At 42.2% G+C, this 14116-nt stretch overlaps 1 protein-coding gene across 1 annotated transcript in view; it reads right to left on the minus strand.

The window, feature by feature from the left end:
• wnk1b (WNK lysine deficient protein kinase 1b) overlaps nt 1–14116 on the minus strand; it is a 92324-nt gene that overhangs the window by 74629 nt on the left and 3579 nt on the right. The window contains exons 2-3 of the mRNA XM_083906951.1: nt 13480–13589; nt 11922–13389 (exon numbers count right to left, since the gene is read on the minus strand). Coding sequence (XP_083763077.1) covers nt 11922–12866 — 945 coding nt within the window. The 5' untranslated portion in view covers nt 12867–13389; nt 13480–13589. The remainder of the gene's footprint in view (nt 1–11921; nt 13390–13479; nt 13590–14116) is intronic.

The following is a 14116-nucleotide window of genomic DNA, read 5'->3' on the forward strand; positions in this document are numbered from 1 at the left end:
AGATTCTTAAATTGTTATATAAAATATGGCTAGTAGGTATTAGAGTATTTGCAGGTCTCCATCTCACCTCCCTGTTCTTCTCCTTAGCAAGGAGCAGCTCCAAGTCTTTCAGGGGGCTGATATCAGTGGTGGTAGTGGTCGTCTCCTCTGGGGGCAAATCCACCTTGAGCTGCTGCGACAGTTTCAGGGCTGCAGAGCCCTGCTGCTGCTGCTGCTGCTGCTTTTGGTCGTCCATGGCTTCAACCTAGATGAAAGAGCAGGACAGGAGAAGAAACTTATTCATGATTCATTTGATTATAAATTATATACTTAGATAAATAAATCAGCCATTTAGAAAAAATATACAATTGATAAATCACAACTTTGTTCATTGTATTTCCATGAGGACTCACATATGCCTAACTTCATGTTCTTTATGATAAAAAATACAGTTGACACACAAGAAACAACCTTATATCATGGCTGTACAGTGTGACCCTTTTGATCACCTATGCTATCAAAGAATATTATGTGTAAACTAGTGCTGTCAGTTAAACGCTTTATTAACGGTGTTAATGCAAACCCATTTTAACGGCGTCAATGCTCTTTTTTTGGTTGTTTTTTTAGAACAACTACAACACCACACCTGATCTAGCTAGACCGGAAACAAAACAACAGACGCACTGCGCTCACTTGTTTGGGCTCGTGAGGCCAAAGAGCAGCACGCTAACGTTACGTTTTGAGTGGATGGCGAGTGGTGTGTGTTTCTCCATCTGGAATCGTGTCTTTAAATTTCAGTAGACTGTATTACAATTTAGATACATTTGGATTAATTGTACAGCCCAACACTACAGTATATGCCAATATTGTTTTCAATAGAAAAACATTTACACAAAGCAAGGTGGTGCATTTTTCTATGTTGATAGGAGTATTAAAATGAGGAAAAATAATGGTACAAAAATAAATCAGGGGACATTTAGAATAGATAAAAATGTGCGTGTGATTTAATATTTTAATTGTTTGACAGCACTAGTGCAAACACAAATATGTAACCACTTGTATGAGTGTGGATAGGTTGGCCTGATCTCTGTGTTTCCTCTCTATGGTTTCAAAAGCAGCTCAGCGCTGCAGCTAAATGATCAATGCACTGATCAAATGTGACATTAGTCATAAATGATGAATACATGCTACTGTTTAGAAAGGCTGCAGGTCTCACTAGTTCACAGTCTAATGTCCACAACAGTTAGACTCAATCCTTACATTTGAGTCCGAATAACAGTTCACTATCAGCATAACTAACTTAGCTCTATATGGATGTAAAATAATAATAGTGATTATTATCGACTGTAGTTGACTGCTGGGAGTCAAAGACGTGACGAGTGATGTCACGTGTGCGACAAGTCACGTTTTCAACACGAGGACAAGTCACGTGAACGCCACGCAGCGACACAAATGTAAACAATAACAGAGGGAGGAGAGAGATTCACGTTTTCTAGCTGAAATACAGTCATTATTCTGAGTTATTAAAAACAACAACACACACACAAATGCTTGGGCCCAGACAATTGCTATTGCTATTGCTATTGTTATTGTTGTTAGCCGGCTCTGTGCGCGCTGCGGAGCTTGCGCACTCCTGTCAGACAATGAACCGCGACTTTTTTCGTTACGAAGTAAGTTACGAAATCAGAACACAAGAATGCGAACATTTCACACCGGACTCCGTGTGCATGATTTACACGCGGAATATTGGCGACGAGCCGACAGCGGAACACGCATCTTAGCGTTAGCACGGTAGTTAGCTACACGCTAGCTAGCATGGCTCCGTTGCTGTTTATCATAACCCATCGATTAAAAATCATTCATGCACGTGACCTCGCGGCCTGTGATTAATAACACACATTATCGCTGATTAATTTTTAAACTTAATTCGGTAAATTACCTGAGCTGCAGAGTCTACCTGCACCTGTCTGCACCGCAGCTGGAGCACACGAGTTCCCATGATGCCCCGGAGTTTTTTTGTTTACTTTTTTTCGCGGAGTTTTTTCCCACTAAAACAGTGTGTCTGCAGATTCCCTGTCTAACAAAGGCCAGATAATAGCTTTATAAGTGCAGTTGTCATGTTTCATATGAAAATATCTCTGCTCCTATGTTTGTCATCAACAACAAGAACATCCTGTTACAAACACGTGTTATTCGTTATATGTCGACTCCTCTGACCTGCTGCTGCTCATAAAAAATACATTATTTTATGATAATAATATAATAATAAAATATAAAAAAAATAAATCTTCAAAAAATAAAATCCACTCAAATATGTGCTGCATTGGTAATCTGATTTTTTTTTTTACAAAATCAATGACTTTTTACAAAACAAAACAAAAAAAAGAGACAAACAACATACTATAAGATTAAAATGTTTAAAATCTTACCATCTGCTGATGCCTTGTTAAACAGTCATTGTGATGAGTCCTTAATGAGCTGATTCTCCGTCTGAACCTCTGCAGGTCTTCTCTCGCTGAGGTCATGATCAGAGCATGTGTGTGGGGGATGGGCAGCAGAACTGCTCCTCAGCAGCAGAACTGCTTCAGTACACAGAGCAGTGCAGGTGCAGGGGGCGGAGCCCTTTTGAAGCCGATGGGCCATTAATTAAGGCTCAGCCAGGACCACACAATATTTCTCCACACAAACTCACAGGCTAGTGTTGCAAATAACACACATTTAACACAACAGTACGCTGCAAATTAGAAACTTGTTAATATTAAAGTCTCTCTCCTTAACTTTCTTAGACGTTTCACTTAAAAAGTGGCTGGCAGTAACTGAGTACTTTTACTCTAGTACTGTACTTAAGTTAAAATTTGAAGTACTTTTAGCCTACTTGACTAAGGCTAAAAGTCAACAACATTTCAGAGGGAAATTACTTTCTAAATCGTTCCTTTTCATTGACATGAATCATCTAGATCAGTCATTCACACTGAATGAGGAAAATAATATTCACAGACACTACTTTTAAACAAATACATGGTCATACTCATAAATATTACAGTTTACCACTCAGATCCTTTTCAGTTTTGATTCAGCGAGACTGTTCTATTTGTGTAGAGAACTCAAACTTTAACAGACATGCATCATGAAGAAAATATTAGGCAAATATCTTTTGTATAGTTTCATTTATGAAGAAACACACAACTTCTTTGCTGCTGCTTGACTGTAACTAACATCACCAACATGCAAATCAATTCTAACTGTGAGAAATGACTGATTACATGTGTGGCTACAATCATGTGGCGAAGTCAGTGGTTTGGGAGCGATCTGTGTTATTGGGCCTTCACCCTCAGTTTTGACTATTTGACTGTTTCGGAACTGTGCGACCTTCAAAAGGTCAAAGGTCAGCTGTTCAGGTGTAGTTTTTTGTAATAATTCATAAATGCATTGAGACAGGAGTGTGATTTTTGACTATGTCGTTCACCACAGAGCCTCCTGTTAGGATTGTTTTGTCCCATTTCGATAGAACCCCCACAGAGCTAGTTAGCTTTGCTGAGGGTCTACAGAGTTAGGACTCTGGTAGACTGATAAGGGTCTTAGGTCAGGTCCACAGGTCAAGTTTCACGCCGTTCAATTCATTTTTGTGGCAACGACGAGCACTCAAAGCCAGGAAAAATCGACTTTTCAAAGCTCCGCCCATCGAAAAGTACAGGTCTGAGCGGCACAAGACTGACGTCTATCAGCTCGTCTAAGGACCACAAACAACATATAAAAAATTCAGACTCCTGTGACTTTTAGAAATATATTTCCTCCAAAACTTCCACTCTGACCAAAGGGTGTGAGACTGTATAGAGTCTGACAGGATCTGATTTTCAGTTTTTGACACAGATACAAAAAAATTCTACAGAACTTTTTCTTTTTTTTTGTCCGGATTATTGTTCAGTGGCTCAGGAGGATCCTCTGTTCTGAGTCTGGGGGCCCTGGGGTCAAAGGTCACCGTGTAGCAGCCAAAGAGACAGTGTGTCAACTGTCAACAATTCAAACAAAAAAAGGAGGGAAAACTGTAATTCAAAAGTGTCTGGAACTATGAGGCTGAAATGTCAGTATGTGTATCAGGAAGTTAAGATGATCCAGGGGTCGAGTTTCAGACCCACGCTACCTTTGGAAAGGTCAAAGGTCAGCCATTCAGGTGTATTTTTTTGTAATAATTCATAAATGCATTGAGACAGAGTTCTTTTTTTTTTCAGTATGTGTATTAGGAGCTAAAGCTGATCCTCTGTTCTGAGTTTGGGGGCCCTGGGGTCAAAGGTCACTGTGTAGCAGCCAAAGAGACAGTGTGTAAAATTCAAACCTAAAAAGGAGGGAAATTTTTTAATTCAATAATTCTAAAAGGATTTGAGCTGGGGGGCTGAAATTAGAATATGTGCATCAAGAACTAAGACTGATCGAGGGTGCGGAGTTTCAGAATCGTGCAACCTTGGAAAGGTCAAAGGTCAGCCGTTGAGGTGTGTGTTTTTGTAATAATTCATAAAAACATCGAGGTAGGGTTCTGATTTTTGACTATGTCGTTCACCACAGAGCCTCCTGTTAGGATTGTTTTGTCCCATTTCGATAATACCCCCACAGAGCTAGTTAGCTTTGCTGAGGGTCTACAGAGTTAGGACTCTGGTAGACTGATAAGGGTCTTAGGTCAGGTCCACAGGTCAAGTTTCACGCCGTTCAATTCATTTTTGTGGCAACGACGAGCACTCAAAGCCAGGAAAAATCGAATTTTCAAAGCTCCGCCCATCGAATAGTACAGGTCTGAGCGGCACAAGACTGACGTCTATCAGCTCGTCTAAGGACCACAAACAACATATAAAAAAATCAGACTCCTGTGACCTTTAGAAATAGATTTCCTCCAAAACTTCCACTCTGACCAAAGGGTGTGAGACTGTATAGAGTCTGACAGGATCTGATTTTCAGTTTTTGACACAGATACATAAAAATTCTAAAGAACTTTTTCTTTTTTTTTGTCCGGATTATTGTTCAGTGGCTCAGGAGGATCCTCTGTTCTGAGTCTGGGGGCCCTGGGGTCAAAGGTCACTGTGTAGCAGCCAAAGAGACAGTGTGTAAAATTCAAACCTAAAAAGGAGGGAAATTTTTTAATTCAATAATTCTAAAAGGATTTGAGCTGGGGGGCTGAAATTAGAGTATGTGTATCAAGAACTAAGACTGATCGAGGGTGCGGAGTTTCAGAATCGTGCAACCTTGGAAAGGTCAAAGGTCAGCCGTTGAGGTGTATGTTTTTGTAATAATTCATAAAGACATCGAGGTAGGGTTCTGATTTTTGACTATGTCGTTCACCACAGAGCCTCCTGTCAGGATTGTTTTGTCCCATTTCGATAATACCCCCACAGAGCTAGTTAGCTTTGCTGAGGGTCTACAGAGTTAGGACTCTGGTAGACTGATAAGGGTCCTAGGTCAGGTCCACAGGTCAAGTTTCACGCCGTTCAATTCATTTTTGTGGCAACGACGAGCACTCAAAGCCAGGAAAAAGCGACTTTTCAAAGCTCCGCGCATCAAAAAGTACAGGTCTGAGCGGCACAAGACTGACGTCTATCAGCTCGTCTAAGGACCACAAACAACATATAAAAAATTCAGACTCCTGTGACTTTTAGAAATATATTTCCTCCAAAACTTCCACTCTGACCAAAGGGTGTGAGACTGTATAGAGTCTGACAGGATCTGATTTTCAGTTTTTGACACAGATACAAAAAAATTCTACAGAACTTTTTCTTTTTTTTTGTCCGGATTATTGTTCAGTGGCTCAGGAGGATCCTCTGTTCTGAGTCTGGGGGCCCTGGGGTCAAAGGTCACCGTGTAGCAGCCAAAGAGACAGTGTGTCAACTGTCAACAATTCAAACAAAAAAAGGAGGGAAAACTGTAATTCAAAAGTGTCTGGAACTATGAGGCTGAAATGTCAGTATGTGTATCAGGAAGTTAAGATGATCCAGGGGTCGAGTTTCAGACCCACGCTACCTTTGGAAAGGTCAAAGGTCAGCCATTCAGGTGTATTTTTTTGTAATAATTCATAAATGCATTGAGACAGAGTTCTTTTTTTTTTCAGTATGTGTATTAGGAGCTAAAGCTGATCCTCTGTTCTGAGTTTGGGGGCCCTGGGGTCAAAGGTCACTGTGTAGCAGCCAAAGAGACAGTGTGTAAAATTCAAACCTAAAAAGGAGGGAAATTTTTTAATTCAATAATTCTAAAAGGATTTGAGCTGGGGGGCTGAAATTAGAATATGTGCATCAAGAACTAAGACTGATCGAGGGTGCGGAGTTTCAGAATCGTGCAACCTTGGAAAGGTCAAAGGTCAGCCGTTGAGGTGTGTGTTTTTGTAATAATTCATAAAAACATCGAGGTAGGGTTCTGATTTTTGACTATGTCGTTCACCACAGAGCCTCCTGTTAGGATTGTTTTGTCCCATTTCGATAATACCCCCACAGAGCTAGTTAGCTTTGCTGAGGGTCTACAGAGTTAGGACTCTGGTAGACTGATAAGGGTCCTAGGTCAGGTCCACAGGTCAAGTTTCACGCCGTTCAATTCATTTTTGTGGCAACGACGAGCACTCAAAGCCAGGAAAAATCGAATTTTCAAAGCTCCGCCCATCGAATAGTACAGGTCTGAGCGGCACAAGACTGACGTCTATCAGCTCGTCTAAGGACCACAAACAACATATAAAAAAATCAGACTCCTGTGACCTTTAGAAATAGATTTCCTCCAAAACTTCCACTCTGACCAAAGGGTGTGAGACTGTATAGAGTCTGACAGGATCTGATTTTCAGTTTTTGACACAGATACATAAAAATTCTAAAGAACTTTTTATTTTTTTTTGTCCGGATTATTGTTCAGTGGCTCCGGAGGATCCTCTGTTCTGAGTCTGGGGGCCCTGGGGTCAAAGGTCACCGTGTAGCAGCCAAAGAGACAGTGTGTAAAATTCAAACCTAAAAAGGAGGGAAATTTTTTAATTCAATAATTCTAAAAGGATTTGAGCTGGGGGGCTGAAATTAGAGTATGTGTATCAAGAACTAAGACTGATCAAGGGTGCGGAGTTTCAGAATCGTGCAACCTTGGAAAGGTCAAAGGTCAGCCGTTGAGGTGTGTGTTTTTGTGAAAATTCATAAAGACATCGAGGTAGGGTGTTATGATTTTTGACTATGTCGTTCACCACAGAGCCTCCTGTTAGGATTGTTTTGTCCTGTTATGATAGGACCCCCACAGAGCCTAACCCAAACCCTTATAGTACTGTGGAAATGATTAAGTAACTAGAGAAGCACTCAGAGAGCGCAGACCTCCGCCAAGGCAGCTCAGTGCCTACAAAATACACCCTGCCTGTGCGCCTGGGTTAGACAGCGAGTGTTGCAACCAGCGATAACGTTATGGTCAGACTGCGAGTGTTGTAGCCGGTGATAGCGTGTACGGATCACATCCAAAATGTAATCACTTGTTCCTGGTCCCTTTGCAAACATCTGAATTTCATCCAAATCTGTCGGCGACTTTTCGAGTTATCGTGCTAACAGACAGACAGACAGACAGACTAACGCCAGCGAAAACATATACCTCCTTGCGGAGGTCAATTATTGAAAATATATCTGCCAATCAACTGCAGTGAACCTTGCTCTCCTTCCACACTGTGATAATTAGAAACGTTATATTGTAACCGTAACCTTACTGGAATCAATATATAATAGTTAAAAACGTTAAAAGTAACGTTATAAACTCATGGACACACAGTGTGTCTCCTGACTCCTTCCCACCTCGTGGCATCTAATTATAAAAGCCAACATATTAAGAAAATGTCCGGTTAAAAACAGTTTTGGACCCATAACTGTAATAGGATGGGTCCAACCAGGCTCAGACAGAACCTGCACAGGCCCTGGTAAGGTCATGTTGGATATTTGGGGCACGACCTGTTGTAAGCTGTGAGCTTTTGATTAATATATGTGATTGTGGTCTGGTAACCAAACATTTTATAAAGACATTCATCCTGAGCAGTGAGTCTGTCTGATTTTGCACATGGTGTTGTTGTTTTATTAACTGGTGGGAAAATGTTAAAACCGTGTCAAGCCTATCTTTGTAAACTGAAAAACTGAATTGTGAATTGTAATAAGCATACATCATCCATCCATCATCTACCGCTTTATCCTCCACCAGAGGGTCACAGGGGGTGCTGTGCCTATCTCAGCTGACATTGGGCGATTACAAACTGTCCAGGGTACACCCTGGACAGTTTGTAATAAGCATACAAAATTAAACAAATAAACAAACTATATTTAATTCTAATGAGATAAGAGGTCCAAAATGTAATGATCAAGGAACAAAAATGGTATTAAAGGGTAATATACATATTTCAATGACAAAAAATGGCATTCAGTCACTTAAAAAGTTTACACTGAAAAACCAGTCCTCGTGGGGACTTTGTTCATACACTGTAATACTAGGTTTGGCCTCAGGGGGTCGCTCTAGAGCACACACAAATTCCGAAAATCCAGTCTGCTGGGGACTTTTCGTAAACACTGCAATACCAGGTTCGGCCTCCGGGTTTGCTATAGAGCACACACAAAGTCATAAAAAACAAGTCCGCAGGGGACTCTCAGGAAACTTCGTCAGCCATATTGGAATGTCATTTCCTATTCATTAAAGGGGGTCGACCCGTGGGGACCATGGTTTTGGTCCCCACGGTGTCTTCTGGTCCCTATGGTGTTGGTGTGTATTCAGATCAATGTCCCCACCAAGATAGCAAAACAAATGCACACACACACACACACACACACACACACACACACACACACACACAGTGCGTCTTCTCCCTCCTCCTCCACTTTATACTTTGTCTTTTCTTTCCCTCTTTTCCTCCCTCCTCCCTCCCACCCATGTTTCCCATTTCCCTATTCTCTCAGTGACCCCCCCTCCTCTTCCTCTAACCCTTGCTCCTGTCCTCCAGAGTTCACCTCAACTACATTTTTTTATGTTTTTTTGTTCAATTTGTTCAATCCACTCTTTATCTTGTTCTTTAGTTAAATGTTTTTGCCAGCGGTGGTTGGGGTTAGACTGGAAAGCTTCCAAGTGACCACCGTTTTCTCGAAAGGCTAAACTCTGACTTTTAACCGCCTATACTCCCATCTGTGCCCTCTTATTAGAGCTTCTTCTAGTTTCTTTTTTACCACATAGCGGAGTTGTCCTTAGTGTGCTGAAGCATGTACATCATGTACATCTTTTTCACAATTCCATGAGCTAAGGAATGAAGTCTACTTGGATGTTTAATGTTTCGTGTCGTTGAGGCTAAAACTCAAAGATTTAAGAAGCATCATGTCATCTGTAATTTCACACAAAAAGTTTCATGACAAACTGTGTTTTTTTTCCAGATAATTCAAGTAAGTTATGCCGTATGCAGACACTGTTATCATCAACATTTTTTCCTAGTTTGCTGCCCTGAGATTAAACTGACCTCAAACGATCTCCCTTGTCTGTTTTCCTCCCATTCCTGGAGAACTGTGTCAGTCTCTTCTTCCCCATCCATCATCTACCAAGCAGCCTAACAAGGCACCACAAGATAAGCAACCACGTGACCTTCCTCCTTTCTCTCTCTTCATCTGTCTATCCATTCATCAATCTATTCCTTCCTTAAAGCTAAGGCAAGACTATCTGCTCCATCTAATTCCTCCTCCTCCTCCTCCTGCTCCTGCTCTCCCCTCAATGGATTCCTCTGGAAACAAAAGTTAACCTGGTTTGGATCAGATGCCAGAGAGCTTAAAGCCACAACCCCCCTGCAAAATCTATCTCGGCAGACACCAAAGAAAACCAACAGCTCACTTACACATGCAGCGACTCAAAAGACGTGCTCATACCACCTACACACTTAGGTACAGACGCACACCGGGACGTGCAGGAAAAGACAAGTTCCAGATGATCGTGGACTCCCACAGATCTCCGGTTGCCATGCCCACCCAGTGAGTAGAGGTGACTGGTGGTGGTGTGTGTGTGCTGCATGTGCGTCTGTGTGCATGTGTGTATGTAACTTAACCCCCATCATACTGCCACATGTCAGCAGCTGCTCAGTCATCGTATTATCTCTCTCTCTCAGACACACAAATGAGCACATTCAGGTAGTATAGGAAAGCACTTGTTTCTGCATGCATGTAACCATGTCAGAGAGGGTAAAGGGGAAAGAAAGAGGCATGCGAGGAGACTCAGAGGGTAAGACGTGTTTGCTGATAAACAAACTGCAGTTTCCTAGGCGCTGGGCATCAGGTGAAGCTGATTTTATCTCCTGGGATTCAGAGGGACTCGAGGAGAACTTGTGACAGAGGTGACACTAAAACAACTGCTCTGCTCTGTTCTAAATGCAGATTTGTAGCCAAAGCATTTGCTTACGCAATCTGACCTGGTTTGACCCAGTTTTCAAACGTAATTAAGCAAACAATCGGTCATGAAGTGAAACAAAGACTGTTGTGATACCGATGCCTTTCGATTAAGAGAAGAAAAGCCATTTTTGTTCCGTGTTGTTATTTGACAAACACTAAGTAAAACTATTTTTTTTAATCCTGTAAATCAGGTCAAGCAGTTCCTCGTGAGTTCGTGTTTCATTTTTATTTGTGAAAATCTCTCCTCATAGTCCAGGAAATCTTATGACTGATTAAGACTTGCTAAATGACGCACCATTATCTTGGTTTCTTGTCAACAAGACGTGCCGTAAAGGTCAGCTCCATTTTCAATTCTCCCCAACATGCTGTACATACATTATACTTCCACAGTGAAGCAACAGCATCTTATGTTTCACCTTTTTGTAAACCTCTATGTATGCACCGATTGAGATAAGCCAGAGAAAGAATACTGTGCAGCAGCAGAGAAATCACCTGTCCTGAAAATAAAGGTGAGCAAACGCAACAGATTCACTTAGTATCCAAACCCCAGAATTTCCCAGAAATTCTGTAGAGATTAAACGTGAATATTCTAAAGATCTAAATCACCCACACTCGATAGTTTCAAGCAGGCAGATTTATGAGGTTTGTTTTTTCCTGCACATCAGACTGCTTTAGTCATCTGAAAATCATCTTCAGGCTTTGACTGATCAGCATCCTCTTCCATCGTTGATGCTAATGTATGAAATGTGCGGCAGTGGTAATCTGATTAGCCACAGCATCCGTTCTCATACATAAATGAGGTGTTAGCAGCATGGCGTCTGAAGAGCAGGTTAACTGAAGACATGTAGTAATGAAAAAAACAAAACCACATGTAAGAGGTAAGGAAGTACCTGAGCTATAGTGGCGGGCAAACAGTTGTCCCATTTTCTTTTATTTTGTCTATTTGTCGAGCAAAATCAGCACCAAAGATCAGTTTCTAAGAAAAGTTGAAGACATTCAGCTATTAAAACTGTTTCAAAACAAGTCTTCTGAGAGATATCGTGCAATAAAACAGTTGTGGAGAACTGTGCAATTAAATCCAAAGTAACTGAATACTTAAGACAAAAGAATTTAACCCAATATAAGGTCTGAACATGAACTACCTCATTTATGCTGCTTTAAATTACCCACTAATTACTTGTTGATAGGAACCATCTGAATAAATATGTTCCCAGCTTTGCACTTTGCTGCCTGCTGGTAGGACTTTGGCCTTTTTAGACTAAAAATGTGTCCAAAAAAAATACAAAAAATACAAAAAAAAAATCAAAGCACCAAACACAGGCAGCTTTAGCCAGATTGTAATCTGTGAAAGCATCTCGAGCTCAATCAGCAAACAGATGGGGGAGCAGGAGGTTGTTGCATATGTAGCCTCAAAAAAACACACACTGTACAAGAAATTGTAAAGACCTCAAGGATGACGACGAACTGACATTTTACTGAAAACTTGGATATATAAGCAAGGAAGAGATGCAGGAGACAGCAGAAGAGGTGGCAGTTTTACTTGTGTGGACTTACCTGGAGTTCACACCACGCCACTTCCACAGTAGTCTCTGTATCCAGTCCCTTGTACACGGTCTTGAAGGACCCTCTTCCAATCTCGATGTCAAATTTCAGGAAGCGTCCATCGGGGGAAGTCCCGACAGCTTTCGTCTCCACCTCCTCTATATCCTCTTGGACTCGTTTCTCGGCTTCTCTCTGCTCAGCTCGAGCCTTGGCGAGACCCTTCTCCTCCTCTGTCTCCCTCTCTTTCTCCTCAGTCGGACTGCTAACGCTGCTAACCTCGACGGGTCCTATCGTTTTTTCATCTTTTACCAACTGCTGGCTATTCTCAGACCCTCTGGGAAGCAACGTGACATCTGGCGGTTTGCCTGGTGTTTTGCCTGTAACATCCAATACTGCCGGGGTGGGCTCTTTTTCTGTCTCATCTGCACTCTGTTCAACACTGCTACTGGTGGAAACATCAGCCGCGACGCTGCCCAGACCTAAATCTTTCTCAGCATTCTGCACGTGCCCCTCTGCAAAAGCCCCACCGACCACGAGACAAGGACCTTGCAAATATAAACCGCTCGAGGCCTCCCCTTCCCCTACATCTTGCACCCCAGGTCCAGGCCCTGAAGTCGGTGGAGACAGAAAGATGGGCCGCCCTTCAAAGTCTGGAGGTGAGGTGAGTATCACGGCTGCTTTGCTGGGCAGGTCCAAAGCTGTGGCGTTGGAGTCACAGATGACGCTCCGACGGAAAAAGCGGTGCTCGGCTGTTTTAGAGTCTCTATCCATCGTGTGGCGCCGACGTCGGACCTCTGGTTGTCCGCCGAGCTTCTCCACCAAATTCGAGTCGGAACTTGCAGAGCCATTCACATTCTTGTGAGGGGTCTGGGGTGATGGACAAGGAGAAGCAGAGGAAGGAGGCGGGGCTGGAGCCAATAATTTCACTGCTTTACTGCTACTGTTACTTTCAGACATTCCTACACACGGCTCAGACCACAAAATAAAATTCTATATGCATAAATAAAAAAAAATAAGTATCTGTAATCAGACCAATATATGTAAACTGATTGTGGGTGCAAATCTTGACCAGCAAGCTCCCTTTTCAAATGAAAAGCATTTGATCAAACTCTGGAAAAAGTGACAAAAAAACAAAAATCTATTGACTACAACAAGTTTCGTTGTGTTCTGTAGTTGTTGGGTTTATGAACTCTACTGCCCCTTTGCAGTGTCAACTTGTTTCAACAAGACATACAACAATTTCTGAAAGGCCTTTGCATACAGGGCTGAGAGAAGCCCCAGGAGAGGCTGAGGGGCTTACTCTTCAAGACTGGGGAGGGAAGGGACACAAGGCAGTCACAGGAGGGGGAGTGCAGGGACTGCAACAACGTGACACCTGTCAAATTAACACCTGAATCCATCCTGCTGCAAACATCCAGAGAGCAACCACCACGACATGGAAGAACTGGAGATCCAACAGACCAGCGTGGCCTCCAAAAGGCTGATGAGACAAGATAGGGTGGGAATCCAGTGTGTTACCGAGGGCCAGTGGAGTGTTTGTACCAACAGTGCTCACTGGAGGAAGGATTACAGGCAGAGGTTGCTGGCCTGCCTGTTAAGGCCAGACAGAAGGCTAGGTGAGCCTGGCCTGGCCTGGCCTGGCCGAGCCTGGCCCAGCTTGGTCTTCTTCTGCTCTTGTTGCTGAAGGAGAAAAAAAAAAGAGAGACAAAAGAGAAGTGAAACATTTTTTTCACACTGTATACAGTGCAGTACAGTATACAGTGCAGTACAGTATCTACTTTAACTTGACTGTATCCCTGACCTAACCCACTTTACGAGATTCCCCAAGTGATACTTGATTCTCTGCCAAAGTGTCTCGTAGAAAAACAAGCTGTCAGAGACTGTGAGGTTTTAACACCAATGGGTCTGTGACCAGTGTAGCACGAGTGGGGCAGGAAGTGAACGCCAGCCAAATCCTGCCACAGAATGTTACAACTGGAAAATCTCTCCCGCTTTCCTGTCATGGGTACATGGTGGGTCTTTCACACCAAAAATGCAGGGCTCTGGGTGATTTTGACAACAGATAGATCATGGCTTTTAAAAAATAAGTTTGAAATAAGATAATATAAATAATTAAATTGCAAAAAAAGATAATTATAAATTAATCATTACTTAAAGTTTTTTTTAAAGAAAGCAGATAAACGTGGTTTAAGACCAGATACCATGAA

Source organism: Microchirus variegatus, assembly GCF_963457635.1.
Source record: "Microchirus variegatus genome assembly, chromosome: 20".
Classification (NCBI taxonomy): domain Eukaryota; kingdom Metazoa; phylum Chordata; class Actinopteri; order Pleuronectiformes; family Soleidae; genus Microchirus; species Microchirus variegatus.